General features: G+C 38.6%; 1 protein-coding gene across 2 annotated transcripts; it reads left to right on the forward strand.

Moving 5' to 3' along the window:
• The first annotated feature begins 557 nt into the window (after positions 1 to 557).
• Positions 558 to 20,005, forward strand: LOC104918548 (protocadherin Fat 4). 2 transcript variants are annotated; one of them, XM_027282560.1, is made up of 24 exons: positions 558 to 672; positions 3,980 to 4,048; positions 4,708 to 4,871; positions 5,110 to 5,157; positions 5,236 to 5,325; positions 6,428 to 6,517; positions 7,096 to 7,203; positions 7,309 to 7,422; positions 8,825 to 8,918; positions 9,023 to 9,141; positions 10,163 to 10,336; positions 10,417 to 10,545; positions 11,168 to 11,326; positions 12,527 to 12,707; positions 13,001 to 13,134; positions 13,334 to 14,284; positions 14,598 to 14,723; positions 15,994 to 16,245; positions 16,327 to 16,425; positions 17,117 to 17,289; positions 17,461 to 17,612; positions 18,268 to 18,575; positions 18,781 to 18,891; positions 19,899 to 20,005. In XM_027282560.1, the coding sequence occupies exons 1-24, from the start codon at positions 594 to 596 to the stop codon at positions 19,971 to 19,973; spliced, it is 3,999 nt and encodes a 1,332-aa protein (XP_027138361.1). In that variant the 5' UTR covers positions 558 to 593; the 3' UTR covers positions 19,974 to 20,005. The 2 variants fall into 2 exon arrangements, with proteins under 2 accessions (XP_027138361.1, XP_027138360.1); XM_027282559.1 differs by having other exon boundaries at positions 5,110 to 5,325.
• The last annotated feature ends 578 nt before the right edge of the window (positions 20,006 to 20,583 follow it).

Here is a 20,583-nt window from a genome sequence, read left to right on the forward strand (position 1 = left end):
ACCAAGGGACACAGTCCCACCTCTGCCATTGTGATATAACCTGGTTGAATGTACGCCAGACATGAGTCCAAAGATTGCCAACCTGCTATCATGGTAGTTTTTATTGTACACTATTGCTTAGTGTTATCTCAGCATTAGTTACAGTATATAGCTCCCACTTACGTGCCTAGTTACCCACATTTTCCTCTGAGCTTTGTGTTGATGTTTTGAACTCAGTTATGAATTGTGCCCAGTTTCAAAATGTCACCAATTTAAATATTTAAACACCCCACAAGATGACAATCGGCAGAAAGAAAACATATCAAAAGAAGAAACATACAAAAAAATGTAAATCAATCAGATATCTATCCTTTATTGGTGTCTATATTTAACTCAAACTTCTCAAAAAAGATGATTCGTCAACACTGTCAGGAAAAATGAAACTTGGATGTGATCTTTGACCACTGTCAGTAAAAAAGATTTTACAACCAGCCATAAAACAGGATTGCTGGGAAGCAGATCGAGATTAACTGTCAACACTTCTTAACACCTGTGATTCAGGTGATCAGTTCAGTGTCCAGTTTCAGGATTTGAGAAAACACATCCGAGCCAACATGGACACCGGTGGTTTGATCCGGCCTTGTCTCCTTGTTATCTCCATTTATGTGTGTGTTGTTTCTGGAAGTCCTTTAGGTGAGTAGAGCTAGAGTGGTTGGATTTCCTATAGTCTACAAAAGAGACTTGATTAAGAAATGTAAAGTGAAGAAAATTAGGTTATGTTCTGTCTGTGTTATCCTGGATTTTTAGTTACATGGATTTTTAATTACATTTTAGTGCTTACTGTGTCATTGTCAAGACATAGTTTGTCTCCATATCTGATGGTTTGTTACACTAAACCATCTGGGAAGTCGTCATTGGAAACTGTTTGGAAAAGAGCAGCCACTTGCAAAAATAAATAGGCCATGTTATTGGATGAACCAACTGTTTATCACCATCTGTCACAGCCAAACCTTAATCAAATCAACTAATCATTTAGATCATTGAACCATATAACGTAGTCAATCCCAGAACAACAGCCAAAACATCTTTTTCAAGAAAAGCTTTCAGTGTTGTTCTTTGTTCTTCTTTTCAATGAAGAAATACTCTGATATAACTGATTCTGGTATAACTGACTGCATCTAAGCTAACCTCTTAAGCAAGCTCTATTGTTGTTCTAGAGCAAAAAGTCACCTCTCACACATAGCGTTCATGCTGCTGCCAGTAAACCCTCAAAGGAGGCTGATGGATGTGAACCACTGTGTTCAGAGACAAACGCAAAACACACAACACAAACGTGTTCTGAGTTTGTCAGACTAAAGACGCCAAAGACAGCCACATTTGAATGATTAAAAATTTTGACACGTTTATGAAATTACGTGTCAAAATCAGGTAAAAATGATTTTCAGTATTCTCAGCTCCAGGACTGTGTTCGCTGTCTGCTGAATGTGCTGAAGCCACGCCCACTCGTGGGAGCAGTCAAGCAGCAATTTTGAAGCGACTGAAACGTGTCAGATGAGTTCAGAAAATGACATGACTAACTTTGAAACACTCTGAGTGAGATGAATTATTCTGTAGCTCTCTGCTAGGAGTGCAGGGGTTTGCTCAGGGTGGCCTCAGTGTGTCATCGAGCCACCTTTTAAGACCGCCCAAAAAATCCTGGACTGAAAACTGGTTAAAAACTGTTTGAACCTCTAACTCCACATTTCAGTAATACTGTATATTGTTCAAAGTCTTTTCACGTGTTTTCAGCAACTATTTTCCATATACATATTTGATGTATTTTGAAAGAAACCTCAGAATTGCCTTTATATGGACTTCAAGTAACGAGCAGACACTAGGGGGCTTGACACCACTTTATATCTCCAGTGTGATTGCATAAGTTTAACTCTGTTGGTTTAAGATTATAATTCTGCTGTCAGTTTGATCACGTCTCGTTTCAAAGTCCAGTTCTATACACAGGTATAGAATAAAACTCTACTACAGATAGTACATTTTATGATTATCATTATTATTTTTATGCTTATCATGACAAGATGGACCTCACTAGAATTCAATTATATAAATAAATACAATTAAATTAAAATACAATTAAAATACAATTAAAATTAAAAGTGCTGTAGTGTTAAAAACCCCAGAAATCATAAGAAGCAGCAGACAGAGTGAGTACACCTGAAGGAACGCACTGCCCTAGCGGAATAAAAATCTAAAAAAGTGGGTCTTAGTTTTGATTTAAAAGGCTAAGATCCTAGTGGTGGGATGTCGGCGGCAGTTTGTTCCACAGTCTGGGAGCAGCGACGGCAAAGGAACGATCTCCCAACTGTTTAAGTCTCGACCTTGGGACCCTCCAGCAGAAGCTGGCCCGAAGAGGCAGGGCCCACAATTGCAGAAAGTTAAAATCTCGGCCAGTAGGGGGGGGGGGGGGCAAGCCATAATGGCGTTAAAAAACAAACAACAGAAGTTTAAAATCAATTCTAAAATGGACTGGGAGCCAGTGGAGTGACTCACAGGGGTAATATGTTCGCGTCGGGATGTCCCACTAAAAACGGGCAGCAGCGTTCTGCACAGTTGGAGACGAGCAATAGAAGACTGACTGAGTCCAACGTAAAGGGTGTTGCAGTAGTCCAGTCTGGAGCTAATCAATCAAGATCTATCAAGATACTGCCGACTGAGAAAAGACTTTACTTTTGCCAATAGACAGAGCTGAAAAAAGCTTGTGCTGACAACAGAGCTAATCTGTTTGTCAAATGTTAGCCTATTATCAAATGTTACACCAAGGTTTTTGACATGTGTTTTAAACCGAGTGCCAGAGTTTGTGGCGAAAACATTTGACATAAATGGTGAACCAAACAAAATGCATTCGGTTTTGCTGTCATATAAATGCAAGAAGTTCTGTACCAGTCACTGCTTTATATTGGTGATGCAATCCAACAGCTCAGCAACAGCAGTGTTCTTGTTTGGTCTCATGGGCAAATATATCTGCAAATCGTCAGCATAAAAGGGAAAAGAGAGGTTGTGTTTTTTTATAATTGATCCCAGAGGTAGCATGTATAATGAAAAGAGGATAGGGCCAAGAATAGATCCCTGTGGCACCCCAGAGGGCAGGGATGCACTTGAGGAGCAGTGGTCACCAATCACGACAGAAAAACTCCTGTTTGCCAGGTATGACCTAATCCACTGGAGAGCGGTGCCATGGATGCCAATGTGGTGCTCTAGGCGAGATAGAAGGATTGCATGGTCAACTGTGTCGAAGGCTGCTGTGAGGTCCAACAGCACCAGCACAGCAGGATTCCCAGCATACACAGACAGGGCAATATCATTGTGCACCTTTAACAGTGCTCTGGGCTATGTCGGGATCTAAAACCAGACTGAAATTTATCGAAGATAGAATTGATCTAAACCCTTAGAAAGAAAAGGAAAGTGGGAGACAGGTCTAAAATTGGAGAGCACAGAGGGGTCAAAATGTGTTTTTTTAGGAGGTGCCTAACCATAGCGTGTTTGAAGGCAGCTGGAACAGACCTTGAGCTAAGTGTTTATAAAAACAAGCAGACTTGGCCCAACAGAACTCAGAACCTCCTTAAAAAACTTGGCTGGAATGATATCTAAGGGACCACCTTAGTAAAAGATGACAGAGAAATGGTCTCAAACTGCTCAAAAACAGCAGTCTGTGCCGGAGGAGCACAGACATCAACAAGGGGCATATTCATATTACAGATATTCTGCCTGACTGAGTAAGAAGCTACAAATTCCTGTTGTTAAATCTTGTTTCTGTATTTTAGCCATGCTATCTCTGTGTGATATGCCTTGACAGATAATTGTTGCATTACCATCACATTTGGTACCCACATTCTTGCTCCCACACAGAATGAGTTATACACACACACACACACACACACACACACACACATATATATAACTACTATAATCTGTCCATTCTTAACTTGTAATTTTTCTGCTCCTCAAGTTACTACAATCATAAATTGTGATAGCGGTAACCATAGAGATTTGGATCCAGTGGATGAAGGATATATGGGTAAGTTGGATACAACATTTATTTTAAATTGCAGATTGCAAAATTAGATAAATTTAAAGTCATCCAGCAGCAAAAACTGAATTTAAAAAATGTCTCATCTTGTCTTGTTAGACTCGTCTATAATCTAATAATAAACTAAAGTAGATTCATGTTTAATCTGTTATTCATTCACTTACCTGATTTCAGGTGCTCAGTAGATCACAACCAATTTAATGTCGTAATTCTCTACTACTTTTCTTCTTTTATCTGTATGCAACATGCTTCATGCACAAAATCTGCAGATATAGGAAGATTAAATGTTAGGATGTTGGTTGAGACAATTTGATTTGAATACCTGCACCAGATTTGCCAATATCAAAATTGAAATCAATACCTTTTTATATTATTAGAAAGTTGGTATTATATTGTCATGTATGGGAGAGTGTTTGATGATTGATGATTTATTAAATTAATTTCGAATACATTTTCATTACCAAGCCAAAGATGAAACATTTCTTTTCAATATTTTTACGGTATATTCAATTTCAGTTATTTAATTTTATTTAAAATGTGAATAAGAAAGAAAAAAATCCATGCGTACGTTGGTACTGTGTGTCTACCAAATGGTAGATAAGATGTTGATCTAGTCCTATACTCACAATGCTCCCATGATGCTGCAGGGGATGTAGAGTTGGTGACTGGGATCAATTCAGGAATGAATGTGAAGCTGGTGCCCTACCTCTTCCCAACTAATCTGGAGTTTCTAGAACTAATCTTCACACTCGGAGATACCAGCGCAATTGTTCGCACCAAAAAGGCGCTCGACGCAGAGGCAGAGGGTGTGGTAAGTTCACTTTTTTTTTTTTTCATAAAACAACACTGTAATTGAAAGAGTTTTAGTCGATAATTTCTCCTGTCCATGTTGTTCTTTCCCTCATTGTGTTTTGCCAGACAGTGTCTCTCCTACTGGATCACACAAACACAGTTCAATTCGCTTTAATTATATTTAATTATATTTAACACATGACAGTTTTGCACTGAGTCTATACAGACCTGAAATCCACTGTGTTCATGTCTTACAGAGTGCCAGCACCTTGTATTACTCTGTCATGTGTGACGGTCCAATTAAGGTGGGTACAATGTTAAAGTTGCAGTATTCACTAATGTTACAAAACAAAATATTTCAAATGATGTTTTTACTTTTGCAGTACAACAACACTCGGTCACTGAAACTCAATGACATAAATGACCACGCCCCTGTATTTTCAAAGGAGTTATATACAACTACTGTCTCTGAGGTAAGTCACTGAAATCTGACAATAGAAAATAATTAGAAGCTAATTAATTGTCAATATTACAAACAAACCAGGAAGTCAAAGCAGGTGCGTTAACAGTGTAGCAACAAATATTAATCAACTAATCAAAATATACACAGACTGTAAAAGGGGTCCATCCATAGGCTTCAGTTTCTGGACAGATGTTTTTGTTTCGATGTGTTCAGCTTCTGACTTCTGACTGACTGGCTCATTGAACTAGCTCCTCCCTAAAGCCTCCCAATTGTTTTTATCACAGTCCCATATACACTGGGGCCAACAGACCTGTTGCTAGTTGTCACAGTTGGATGTTGTTCTGGTGGGTGTTTAGCTTTTAGTGACGTCACCCATAGGTTTCCCAAGTGCTGTTTGGATGCCTAAAACGTCCACTGACCGCTGCCATGTTGGATGTACTGCTTCTTCTACATTCTGTCTGATCTAAATATTGGCAAAGACGTGGGTCATCAGTTCATCTGGGACAGGTCAAATAACGCCTGGGTACTCGAATAAGCCATCTGTAACAGCATGTACAGTGCTTTACAAATGTATTAAATCACCTGTCAGAGAACATCCAGCATCATGAAGTGCTTTAATGGGGACTCTCTTAAAAATTCACCCCCCTCACAGTTGTCAGAACAGGGAAATTAGCTATAGAGACCAGAACCCTTGCCTGAACCAGGCTGTAAACATGTTTACTTCTGCTGTGAAATTGGGCATTTTAATACGGCCTTGACTCACTTCTGCAGTCAGTCTCAAGAGGCCGTTGGCTTCATTTCCCAGCACCAGAGGTTGCTACTTGCTATTCAAACCCATATTGTTCAGAGCTTTTAAGAAAGACAAATAAAAGAAACTCGTGAATAAAAACTAGCAATAACTAATTTGGAAAATCCCGACAGGATACACTTTATGTTGTTGTTCAGAGTTGTTCTGGTAGTTTACCTGTATGTTATTTTTAAGACTTGTGTTAGTCAGTGTTGTCTTATTAGTAAAATGAGAAACGTGTGTTCAGTTTGACTTAGCAGAGAATGTATTTAAGTGTATTTCTTGTATCTGTGGGTGTACGTCATTCAGCCTTGTCTTCTTTCAGGCAGTTGCTGTGGGCGAGAGGGTTCTTCAAGTGACAGCTGTGGATGGGGACAGCACTCCAGAAAACAACAGACTGACATACGCCATACTTGTAATAAGATGTGCCCGTATTTAGAAAAGCTATACATCCATTGTCATACATTCATGTTGCTCGTCACTGCACTGTGGAAGCGAAAGCGGACTTAGTTGCTTTTACATTTTTCTTAAATCCTGTCAAATCCAACCTGACAATAATATATTGATATATACAGTTATAGTAACAGTGAAAATTAGTTTCTTGTACAAGCCAGTCAGATTTTGCTCTAGTATCCTGGTACCTCCTATCCTCCATGCAATACAGCTTAAGAAAGAATATGCAAATGTACAAAATACATCAAGTAATGAGGAACATGACATTGTTTTTGAGCCTATCAGATAATAATGGATTCATACAAAAATAAGAAAACAATTTTTACAGCAAAATAATGAAAATTGATCACACTGCCAATGTTATCATGCTTATATGGTTTTGAACAACAGATATCTTCAAATTGTGATAAAAAATCTCTTTAGTCTCAAGATAACAGGACGGGAAAGTTAAATAAAAAATCACTGTTGCCACTCTGAGCTGTGTTGTGATGAGTTAACAATATTCTGTACGGAAATGTGACAGTACCTTTCTTTTATAAGGACCCAGCTTCAGGGGACTTTGGGGTGGACAACTCAGGGGCTATTATTTTGAGGAAGCGTCTGAACTACAATGCAGTCAAAAAGTACAACTTTGTTGTGAAAGCCAGCGTAAGTTAAAATATTGAGAAACAATATTCACTCACTCATTTGCAAAAAACATAAATAACTATCAATACCTGATTAATCTGTTGTCTGTGCCATTTTTTACTACAGGACAACTCGGGGTTAAATGACGTAACTAATGTGGAGATTGATGTAGAGGACTTTGACAACTTGAATCCATATTTCAGCCACACCACATACCAGGCCTTCATTCCAGAGAATCAGGTAAGACTCTCAATCAAAATATTACAGCTTATCTTTCACAGGTGATGTTTTTACTTCCACAATGTACCGCCAATACTTTTTCTAACTGTTTAAACTCTGTGTAGATACCAATGTCCTTGGCCGACATTAATGTCTTTGATGTAGTGGGCTCAGTTCTAAAGCTGGAGTGAAATTACTGAATGAAACTAGAAGACATAAGGGGTGTGGTTGAATAATCAAATTTGCTTAGGAACCTTCCTAACTGAGTGAAATATTAACGTGTCCGCCATGATAAGAGCTGTTTGCATTCTCAAACTGTAAAAACCTTGATCATGAACTGTGTTCTGTTGTTGACTGAGGAGCTGCGTTCACACACAGAGTAAAAACTGTTTGTAACTGTGACATCCAGCGTCCTGCAGATCATCAAACACTTCATTTGACTTCTGTGAGAGGTGGACAATATTAATTTATTATTTGAATTCTAACGTTGATAATGAAGTCAGATTTTTCACCGGGTTGTCCACGTTTATTTTTCCTGCATGAAACAACACGGTCAGAGCGCACAGGGAGTATCTAGTAAGTATCTCAGATGTGCGTATTGTAGTCCATCTTCTGAACTTTGTAGTTTTACCACAGATTGTGTCAATAACATTCGCCGTTGCATGATGGCGTAGTCTAAGTGTAAGCGCAGTCGTCTTCGCCTAACTCCTTATGAATTCTCCTTCACATCTTTCCTTGACCTCATGACGTTTTCCATCGAGGTCAAGGAAAAGTGGTTAGGAAAGGACATAGGAGCTTTTTTTTTTTGACTATTCAACGGTACCCAATGTGTCCATTGGTCCAAAGTCAATGTTAGCCACCTGGGAAGGGGGTAGATGAAGTTCCAAAGTTAGGCTAAATTCTGGTTGGTATGGGGTCCTTTGACATTTTACCTCAGTATATCTGGATGAAAATGGGTTCTTTACAGACATGCCCACTTTATGCTAAACCCAGCCAGCTTTGGAGAAAAAACATGCAGCAACAAACTGGGTAAAGCTGAGACTCAATGGACTCAATGAAACTTAAAACTTCAAATGACCTCACTGTATAAAATGACTTGTTGCCTCATACAATTTTACAACCACAAACCGTTGTTCAGAGGATGTACAGCTTTCCTATGTATATTGACAATAATGGATTTCCACAAAATGTACATAAAAGAAGAAAGAGGGATTTTTGAAAGTTTTTATCAGAGGGTAAAACGTCCACCAAGCCTGTAATGAACTAATCCAAAAACTGATGCATGTCTCAAAGGTTATTATCATAATGTGCTGAGACTTCATAAACTCCAAACTTTCAATATTTGGATTTTAGGTTGTGATGTTACTTTACAATTTGATGTACACAATTTAAATATTAACACCCTGTGTATTATCTATTTTAGGCTGGGTCTTTCCCGATCATTGAGCCAGAGGCGATAAAGGCTCAGGACGGAGACACTGGAATCAATATGACTTTAATTTACAGCATTAGTTCAGGTAAACAACAAGAAATTAAAGCTTTGATTTCTGCTAAGACATTTGAAGCCAACACTAAAATGTGGAAAGACACTAAATATTTAACATGTTCTTTGTTTGTTTAGTGTCTCCAGGCAAGTATCGGACAAACTTTGACATTGACCCCACCAGTGGAGTTCTGTCTGTGCTGACTGCCATCGACAGAGAGGAAATGAGCACCAGCGTGATCTCTGTCAACATCATGGTACTGACATTTTAATCAATGATCATTCATGGAGAGGAAACATTGTGTCTTTTGACTATCAGTTGAAGCTCGTAGACTAACTGAATAAGTAGGGAGGAGTACACATTTGATACTATCTTATAGAAGCTTTTCTGGAGAGTCATATAGCTGTATCCAACAGCGAATACGCTTCAAAGTCCAGCCATAGCTGCAAAATTTAGTCTTGTTTCTCTGTGACTGACAGTCCACCAAAGCTTGTTAGCTACATTTGATGCTAGCTTTGTAGCGCATGTATTTCATTTTTTATTTACCCAGTGCAGAACTGTATGAAGCATAATATGCTATAAAGATAACTTTAGTGGTTTGCAGTTGGTCATTGTTCTTTACAAACATGTAATTTAGTGCATCTCCCATATTGGTTCATGTCTCAATTCAAATTAATTGAACTGAGTTTATATTCAGGTGCTAATGTAAACTTAATTTACAGATGTTTAAGGGTGTATGTTTGAAATGCACTGCTACTAAATGTCACACTAGAGCACAGCATCTTGGTGCAAAACCAAACTCTGAGTTACGACCGAAACCAGTCATTTTACTTTGTACATAATCGGAAAACACACTTCAAATTGGACAAAGTAAAACTCACCAAAACAGTCTTTGTTAGATTTTTCCACAGTCTCCATCAATCAACAAAACCGGTTTGGTCAGAACTGATGTGAAAATATTTCGCAATGTAGCTCATCTTTTGGGACAAATGTGTCCTGGCAAAGTACAGGCACGAAAACTGTTTGTTTTGTCACTGACTGGTTGTTGTAAGTGTCTGATACCATTATGGAAACAATCCCTACAGAGATTGACCTTTTGTTTAATCAGTCCAGACTTGATAGATAAAAATAAGAAAAAATCAGTATATGCTTTAAGGGTTACTTACTGATGTAACTGAAGGCACACCTTTCATTCGTATTTTTACTGAATGAGTAGTAACACAGCACATATGGACGATTGTTAATCAGTGGATATTTGTGCTGTTTTCTGTCTGCAGGCGTCCCAGACAGATGACAGTTCAAAGACAGCTAATGCTGTGGTATCTGTCACTGTTGAGGATGTGAATGATAATGCTCCAGAGTTTGACCAGCCTGAGTACTCTGTAAATCTTCTGGAAAATTCTCCTGTTGATGCTGTTGTGTTCAAAGCTATCGTCACCGACCTGGACCAGGTAGATTTTACTTCAAATCACACTTGGTAAATTTGTAATTATTATTAAATAATCTCTAACATGATCGTGACCTTTCCTAGGGAGGATTTGTGGGAACTTTGCAGATCCTTCCAGAATCTGTACCTTTCTCTATCAGTTCTGATGGGACGGTCAAAGTTAAGAACTCCACAGCTCTGGACAGAGAGACCATAGAAAGAATCACATTTCAGGTAATCTAGATTTTGTATTAAACATGAACCCTAAACTCCAAGGTATAAATCTTCAGGGTCACAAATATAAATAATAGTTTTAAGTTATAAGCAAAACCAAACAGGAGGAGATTGATCCACATTTACTGTATATAGGATTGGGTCAAAATAAACTACAGTGTGTGTAAATGGTAATGAAGGAGCAACTCACTGGCTCACTGATGTGTTTTTAATAGTTTATTTTTAACAACAATGGAGCTCTACGGCACAGACGAAGAACATATATCAGGCTTTAATCCACACAACACTTGTTAGAAGATAGATTCACTGTTGTTTGGTTGTTTTGATGGTATTTGTCGACAAGAAAAAAATATTGAATATTGTCAGTTTTATCCTTACAGTATTTGAATCCTGTTTGTTTGTTTTTTTACATCGAAACATATATATATATTTTTACAATTTACAGTACTGTATACAGAATAACTTACAATGAGAAAGCAGGTGTCCATTGATGGACAAAGATATTATGACTGTTAAAAGGATTCTAATTATTTTTAAATCATGTGAAACAGATTGATTGTCATATCTGAACCTGTTTACATTGTAGGTTTAACTTAGACGCTGTTCTTTTCTTAATTAAAAGATTCAAGCAACAGAGAAGAATCCACCTCATGCTTTAGCAATGGCGCAAGTCACTGTAACTCTCCAGGATGAGAATGACAACAGTCCTGCATTCACCAGTGACATACCGTACGAGGGAAAAGTGTTTGCAAATCAAACAGTGGGAATGTTGCTGGTCCAGGTGAGTGATTAAAACAAGTCTTTTCGATATAACTTGAGCATGTATTGAATTCGAGCAAACTAGCAAAATATTCCTGATTACAGTTTAATTTATGTGATCTATGTTGGTCCTTTACTTTATCTACCATTCAGATCTTTTTTACAGTCTTAAACATGCGACCAGCTGTTTTTTACTTATTTAACCCTTGCGCTCCCCTCAGAAATTTTTGTGCGGCAGTCGTTCAGTGCAAACCATGTTTTTTTTTTTTTTTAAATGCTATAAAATATTATATGTGAATATTTTTTTTCACTTTCACTGCATTAAATCTTTTGACCAACTTCAGTCCTAATCATAACTATCAAATTTTCATGTATTTCTTAAATAATTTAACCCTTTAATGTCATTTTGGGAATATGAAACAACATGATAAAAAGGCACAAAATTTGAGAATCTTCTATACATTAAGTGCAAATTGTAATTTTTTAGGGAGGACTATTAGACCCTTGGATATGTCAATAATTGACAACAACATTGATTTGAATGCATTATTATTTTTTGAGCAGTGTCAGCTTATTAAAAAAATGAGTGTGAGCGATCTATTGGTGCAAAATATGTTTTTTTTTTCTAAAAAGTGCTATAAAATATTATATGTGAATATTTTTTTTCATTTTCACTGCATTAAATCTTTTGACCAACTTCAGTCCTAATCATAACTATCACATTTTTTTGCATTTCTTAAATAATTTTAAAGACAGTTGACATAATATTTTTTGTCTTTTTTACATAATTGACATCTGTCAATCTCATCTTTGTTCAGTGCACATCTTAAAGGGCCCCTCTATAAGTTGAACATGATATTCTGCTAAAAAAAGGAAGTTACCTAAATTGGCACTACACTTGGAAGTGGGTTCATCTTCTATTATTTTGATAATTTCAAGTGTCTTTCTTTTTCCTATATGCACTACATAAGGTGGAGATACAGGTGCCCTCCACTGCTATGCTGACGACTCACTTCTATAACTGACTCATGTCATCACGTTAACATTCCACATAGTTCATTGATTAGTCCGAGATGTGTCTGCTGGGCTCATTATTGTATAAGATGCTACCTCTGCCTCATTGTTTACATTTTTCTGTTGTTCTTTTCTTTTATGTTGACACTTTCATTTGACAATTTTAGAAATGCTATTAAGATGATGATATGTATGATTTAACTCAAAGGTTAAAGCAGAAGATCCAGATGCTGACAGAAATGGGCAGATCACATACTTTATTGAGTTTGGGAATAATGACGGCTACTTCTCAATGGAAGAAAACACTGGAAAGATCACGTTGGCTAAAACCATTACCCTGGTGGAAAACAAGATTTTGGAGTTCCCTCTCTACGTAACAGCCAAAGATGGTAAATCTGAACACTATTTATCTCAGTGTACAGCATTTGGAACAGGAATAAATATTTTGACCATATACATGGTTGGATGAGATGTTTAAGCATACTCACGTCTTGGTGCAGTGTGAAAAGCCCAATGGGGCTAAAATAGGGGTAACCACAGCTACATAGCTATGAGTGGCATGTCAAGTGTCCCTGCTGCTCACTCTAAACGCATGCAACCACCTGTGACTACAAAGGCACAAAGTAAAAAGATTTATCACACACAAATCATAAGTCATTATTCTTGTCCACCGCTTCTTTAGGGGGCAGCATACCCCGGTCCACCTCAGCACTAGTGAACATTCGTGCTCCTGGCAACTCAAAACCTCAGTTTCTACAAGAAGTCTATCGTGGCACTGTAGAAGAGGAGCGTGACCCAGGAGTTGTGATTCTCAGGGTAAGTTTCCGTAAATTTGTATGAACGGTTATATCCATATGAAAATGACATGTTTGTGTCAACGACATGTTCATCTATCATCCAAAGTTGATTTGTATTTAGATACTATTGTTCAGAAAGTTGGACAGTTCTCTACAAATTTCATGTAAGAAGTCAGTAGATAATTTTTGCATCCTACTCTTTATCTCTATATATTCAGGTTAACTTCTACGCAATACCTGATGAGAGACCTGTGACACTTCGAGTTGATACAGAAAATGATAAGTTTGCCATCTCTCACGATGGTGAATTCACCACTAAAGTGAAGCTTGACTATGATGAAGCCCCACACAACTACTCAGTGACCATCACCATCTCTGACGGGGTCAACAGTAACAGTGCAACCGTGGAGGTTCAAGTCACTGACATCAATGATAATAGTCCTGTCTTTGCCTCCAGCTCTGTCACAAAATCAGTCCCAGAGGACAAAGAGATAGGATCCAATGTTACTGATGTTCCAGCTACAGATAAAGACAGCAGCTTCAACAAGGAGATTAGGTACTCGTTGAGGGGAGGAGAGGGAAAGTTTGCTATTGATCCTTTGTCTGGCATGGTGACTGTGGCTGGTGCACTTGATAGGGAGACCAAGACAGAGTACAACCTGCTGGTGGTGGCTGAAGATCAGGGTCGTCCAGCCAGGTCGGCCACAGCCTCCCTGCTGGTCGAAGTGTCTGACGTCAACGATAACATTCCTAAGTTGTCAAAGTCTGAGTATCAGGTTGAAGTCTATGAAACAGAATCAGTGGATACAGTCTTGCTCACCTTATCAGCTGAAGACCCAGATGAAGGAGCTAATGGGAGAGTCACTTACAATATTTTTGAGCAAAGTCCTCCATCAGACCCCGCTGTTTTTAAGTTGGATTCTTCCAGTGGGACTTTGCAGCTGGCCAGGACTCTGGAAAACAGTGAGGTGAAGATGTACAGTCTAATAGTTCAGGCCTCTGATGGGGGGAGTCCCTCTCTGGTTGGGAATGGCTCTGTGGTGGTGACGGTGAAGGACGTGAACAACAACCCACCTGAGTTCAGTAAGGAAAACTACAATGTTGCCGTGTCTGAGAACTTGGCCAGCGGTGCGTCCATCCTGACCCTGGAGGTCACTGACAGGGATGAGGTTAGTTTAATCACCTGATTCTGTTTTTTTTTTGTAGGTGTAGGTGTATGTGTAGGTAGGTGTGTTCTCACATATACTTTGAAATTACAAACAGTGTTTGTTTACAGTCAGTACAGCTGTAGGACATCTCAAAAAGACAAATGGAATAGTGCATTTGCTTCCTCAGAGTCGGCTTTATTGAATGTTTTGAAACCTTCATCTAGGTTTGCTAGCTAACAGTGTCGTACCTACTCTTCGCACCTGCTGCTATTTCAGTGCCGATGATTAACTCCGACTATGAGGAAGCAGACTTTGACCATGTCTTCTTCTTCAGGGTGGATTCTCCAATGGTTTCTTTGTCTATACCAGTGATACCTTTGACATCAGCAATAAAGGTGTGGTCTCACTGAAGAAGGACGTCACCTTAGACAGAGAGAAAAAGGACAACTATATATTACAGGTACAAACATTAATTGTACACCATATTGACTTTACGGAATTGTTTAAAATCTAATAATGTGTTTATTGTGGTTTTTATAATTAATTTAAAGTTCTCTAATAATTACATTTTTATTTGCATTTGCATATTTGCACAGCATGAGCTCAATGTTGATCAGAGGACTGTACAAAAGTAGAACCAAATAAAAAAAAAAACACATTTAAAAATAAATAAATAACACTGAGAAGATTTTACAATCTTAAATTTAACATTTTAACACTAACCATCCCTCAGTTATTCCGCTCACTTCTGTTATGCCCCAGTCTAGGGGCCTAGAGCATAACAAGAAATAGGTGTCTCAATCTTCCCCGAGTCCCAAGTAGCCACTTACACAAGTTTTATGTACAAACGAAAAAAATGGTTTATTTACAAAAGTCAAAATCTCAAACAACTATAACTAAGAAATCAACTTCAGGGTGGACCCAGGCCAAAACAACAACCAAAACAAACTATCTAGAAAATAAATCTCTTTCTTCAGGAAATCAAAATCACAATAAACTTACCTTCCTAAACTAACAAAAAAACAGGAGAAAACACGATCAAAACAAAATGGCAGTCCACCCCTACTCTTCAAACAAAAAGCTATTTCTAAGTTCATACAAACGGTTTCACAAAAGGACATGTGGCTATAGTTGGAAGAAGAGGAGGATGAGGAAGTGCCGGTGTCCACCTGCCAGCCGCCATCTTGGCTCCTTATATCTTAGGGGCTTTCAGGTACAGCCAATCACAGGCCAGGACCGGAAAATTATTCCACCGATCGCCTCCTGGGGATGGCACATCCTATTTGCATGTGAAATAGACAGCACAAGCACAGGGCACACAAAAAAACTTTTTTTACAGGAAATCTCCACTGTGTCACTTAGATGACTGGATAAATAAACACTCCTTGATTCACTGGGGCACTGATATGATTCATGTTCTCCTCAATAAAAGGCTGTTAATTAACTTTGATCTAGTCTGTGGTTCCTCCTTTATGTGTCAGCCAGTTAATACACAGAGAATCAGTTTTCTTGTTTTGTTGTCTATGCAATGTATTATATTTTATCCCTTTGAGTTTAAGAACCAGTAAATGTGAGGTACAAATACTTTCTCCCAAACAACTTCATTAGAAACATTATGAAGGTCATCCTCCCATCGCTTTACATCTCTTACTCTGTAAAAAGCTCCCGAAAGAGGGTTTAAGCAGGTAATATCATGTCTGTTTGCTCAACTCAGTTCTCTGTGTATTCAGGTGGTGGCGGTGGATCAGGTCCCTGATGGTCTGAATTCCACAGCTCAGCTCAACATCACCATCCTGGACTACAACGACAACGCCCCAAAGTTTCCAGCTATCCCGGACCCCCTAGAGATCCCTGAAGGTGAATACTCAGAGGAAACTCCAGGAGAAATTGCCACCATCATACCCACAGACCCTGACCTCGGCCTCAATGGAGAGGTCACACTGTCACTCTCCTCCCCAAACCCACTCTTCAAATTCAATGAAGTAAGGCTAACAGAGAATTAATGAAAATGGTTTTCAACCTGCGTCAGTGTTGGGACTATGACATCATGTGTTGTGTTGCAGGATGGGATGTTGCTCGCTGTTGGCTCTCTGGACCGAGAGAGTAGGGACACTTATGAGCTGATCATTAAGGCCTCAGACAAAGGCAGCCCGCAGAGAGAGGTGAGAGACACTTGCAGAAAAGATTAAGAGAGACATGACTTACTTTTTAGACATTTTAACTCATTCGGGTGTAGTTAATATGGTGTTGATTTCTTCGACCGTTGTAGGAAACCTACAGGTAGGGGGCTAAACAATGCGCATAAGAATGGAAACACCAGATTTGGTTATGTAACAGAGTCATATTGAGAATAACATTTAAGTTTTGCATGATGTATATATTCTGCAATATACAAATCACTTATTTTATAAACTATGCTGCAATTAAATACACTAAAATACCCAATTACACCCAACATTTAGAAAGATTTTGAGGAAATCTGGCATAAATATGTTGAATAATAATAATAATATAGAAAAGTAATCAGATCTCACACACTTGTTTGTAGTTTCACTTTGATAGTTTTGTGCAAAAACCTGGAAAAAAATTAAACAAAACATTAGTGAGAAAAGAAGATGTAGATTAACACTGAGTACTGGAACTGAATTTATTTATTTATTGTATACAATATGTATGTATGACATGATGTAAATCCAGATCCATAACTAACTAACATCATAAAGGAACCAGAAGAGGATAGTTGATGAAAGCTTTAAAGTGTATTTAAATAAATTAATTTGTAATTAAATTAAAATAAAATAAACAAACCTACATTACTGACATCTACCTCTTACCTACCTACCTGTGCACCAGAACATCACCACCATCAGAGTGAAAGTCATCGATGTCAATGACAACAGACCTGAGTTCAGCTCCAGCAGCTACGTCAGCAGCATTCTGCTGAAAGACGCAGAGAAAGGGAAGCTGCTGCTGACACTGACAGCCACCGACAGAGATGAAGGGAAGAACGCGCTCATCACCTACAGGTCAGTTCAGCTCAGATGATTGTGATGCCAAAAAATGTTTTTTTTCTTTTACTTTGAATTTATATGAACAAAATCACAAGTGGTCCAATGAATACGCCATGATATGAACTGTGAAAGTCTATTTTTTTACTCTTTGGTAACATTTTTGTGAATCAAACTTTGCTGTTGTAGTTTCTCTGCAGGGAGTTCTCCATATTTGGCCTTAAACAGTGAAACTGGGGCAGTGAACTTGACCTCTGACCTTGCTGATGTCACAGAGGACACCACTCTGGTGTTGACAGCCATGGCCAAAGACCACGGCACGCCTCCTCTGAACTCCACAGGTCAGTGACGGACAACATTATGAAAAGGACCCTACACAGACTTTTTCTTTGAAGAGTAAGATCTTCAACGAGGATCAAAGTTATTACATTAAAAAAAAACAAAAAAACATTTACGACACAGAACGCAGTAGTTTCTGGTAGTCTGTAGTCTGTTCGATAGTTTCTACCGCTGCCTTAGTCAGTTTATTTGTTTGTGTCAGTTTGGTGAGTTAAAACACCAAAACACTTTAGTGAGCGTACATGTGGACAAATATAAAGTAGGTAAATATCATGGAATAAAAAGTCCAATATTTAGAGAGGAAGTACACAGTAACATTAAATAAAGGTACTCATATACAGTTACCTTGAAATCATACTTAAGTGCAGTACATGAGTAAATACACATACTTACTTTCTACCCTTGTGTTTTTGTACTGAAACACGTCTTAAACTTATCATGTCAAACTCTCTATGTACTTCCTGTAGGGATGTAGTTCAGTATATAACTTTACTATCTTTAACTTACATCATATGATGCTTCTAAAGGTGTTAATGTTAAAATGTGTTGAATGTTGAGTCGATCACTTGTGTCTCTTTGGGTGTAATCAACCTTTCTAACCTGCTCATCATGTCAGCGGAATATTATCTGTATGAACTGGTTGTGGGTCCTTCACAGTCCGTGTCGTGGTCAATCTGAGGGTTAGCAGTCTGGTGGAGAGCGTGGCCTTCCGGAACCCAACCTACAACTTCAGCCTACCTGAGAACCAGCCGGTGGGGGTGACGGTGGGGAGCGTCTGGGCCTCCTCAGGAAGTGACCTTTATGACGTCGCCTACACACTGAAAACACACACTGACCTGTTCTCTGTCAGCGCCAGTGGAGCCATCCAGACCAGAACACAGCTGGACAAAGAAGAGCAGGAGTGGTACATCTTGGACGTGGAAGCAGTGGATACAAGGGACCCCCCTACATCAGCTGTTGCAATAGTATGATCTGTTATTTCACAAGTTTAAATTATACTTTCAGATTTATTCTAAAGACATGATCATAAGCTGAATATTTATTTTATTAACAGAAAATTACAAACTTTAAATCAGCATCAGGATCTAGATCTTCACATTTACTGTAAACACAAAGATATTATTCAAAGAAATGCTCATCAGTATCTTGAACTATTTTTCTCCCACTCAGGTCACAGTTCAGGTAGAGGACGTGAACGAGACTCCGCAGTTTCCCCCCGAGACTTATAAAGCCTCTGTGTTCAGCATCGCTCCGTATAGAACTCCTGTCATCCAGGTCAAGGTAAACACACCCAGCTTATGTCAGTTTCCATTTACAGGAAAATATCTTCCTCATTTCAACAAACGCCAACTGTAATAAAACAGGAATGTGTTAGATAAGTCCAGGCGCTGATTTTATCACCTGTGTTGTATCATAGTACAGTTACTGCAGCAGTGATAAACAGTAGTTGTGTATTTCGAAGCAGGCTGTTTTCTCTGAGAGAGATGTGGTTAATGTGTCACTGAGCAGCAGTAAAACACGTCAGACACGCAAATCATATCAGTATAATTTTAGCATTATCTCTGAACGCTCACCACCATTTTCCATACAGAAATTATCCTGACACGGTGCAACACTAAAAGGGTTTCAAAGGTCGAAGGCTTGAGTAACTGAAGAGCAATGTGTTATGAGCAATTATTTGATTATTACAACATGCTCATAGGTACTGTGGTAAAAAAGTGCTACAGGTCTGTCCACTGGAGAACGTTTAGAGTTTCATTAATATTATTAAAAGTAAAAAATAAATGAAAGTAGAATAAAAAAAATAAATTATAAGCTTAATAGTAAAATTTATAGCAGAGTTATTGTACTGGATCGCATAAGAAATTATACAGGAAGTCAAGAAACAGGCATGTTTTTGTCCAACAGAGCAAACATGACAAAATTATGTAATATTGTGAAAAAAAAAAAAAAAAAGATTGTTGGTGCTCTGAATTGTACCTTGATAAAAAAAAATAATGCTGGTGTGTTGTTAATTTTTAACATATCCCAAACTGTAATAATCCCTCTTGCATTTAGTTTTTAAGCAACATCCGTTGTATATAAGATGGAACAGTGGCATTCTATCAACACACTTAAAGGGTACATTCAGAAATATTGGTCGCAGGATCAGGAAGTTTTAAATAAGATCAAAGTCTTAAGTGTTTCCCGAGGCCCCTGCTACCCTGACACCTAACCATATTCACACATTGTGACGTCATAATTTGCATCATCATCTTGTTGTCTGTGTCAAACATTTTTTTCTGCAGGCTTCAGACCCTGATGTGGGTGAAGAGGGTCAGCTGGTCTACAGCCTGGCTGCAGACAGTCCTCATTTGATGTAGAACCATCCTCGGTCTTGTGTACGTGGTGTCAGCAGAGGCAGTCGCTGGACAGCTTGCTACACGTGGACGTGAAGGCCACAGACCCCAGAGGTCTTCATGCTACACCACAAGGTGGAGGTGAGTGTGAAGGAACGGAGTTCACGGTGATGGAGGAAAATGAATCAATATTGTTAGAAAGGAAAACGAAAATATTCGAGTATGTCCTGAAACACAATAATTTAGAAAGAATGATGACAGAGACTTCATTCAATACTAACCTGTTTCAAGGTGCACCACTCCATATGGCTGAAGCCCTTAAAAATGTTCTGCCGCCCACAGGTTGAGGTCAAGAAAGTGCGAGCAGTGACGTGGTGGTCATGTCCTTGAACCAGCCAGCAAACACTGTGGAGAAGAAAGTCCCAGAGCTGGAGAAGTGAGACAAGTTCAGCTTGTGATTTATTAATTGTTTTGACATTTAGTCTTTATACTGTAATTATTTTTTCCTCGCAGGTCTTTAGGTGCAGTTCTGGGCTGGACTGTGAATGTCATCGCTGTGTCAAGCGCTAACGGAGAAACCTCTGAGTCCAGAAGGCCGAGGGCAGCTGTGAAGACTTTGGTCAGCTTCATCTGT

This window comes from Larimichthys crocea, chromosome X (assembly GCF_000972845.2).
Source record: "Larimichthys crocea isolate SSNF chromosome X, L_crocea_2.0, whole genome shotgun sequence".
Taxonomy (NCBI): domain Eukaryota; kingdom Metazoa; phylum Chordata; class Actinopteri; family Sciaenidae; genus Larimichthys; species Larimichthys crocea.

Excerpts from the sequence above, each read along its gene's own strand:
- LOC104918548 (XM_027282559.1), top strand. The coding sequence starts at position 594 with ATGGACACCGGTGGTTTGATCCGGCCTTGTCTCCTTGTTATCTCCATT. Across the intron at positions 14,724-15,993 it reads AGGACAACTATATATTACAG|GTGGTGGCGGTGGATCAGGT; the intron begins GTACAAACATTA and ends CTGTGTATTCAG. Across the intron at positions 16,246-16,326 it reads CACTCTTCAAATTCAATGAA|GATGGGATGTTGCTCGCTGT; the intron begins GTAAGGCTAACA and ends GTTGTGTTGCAG.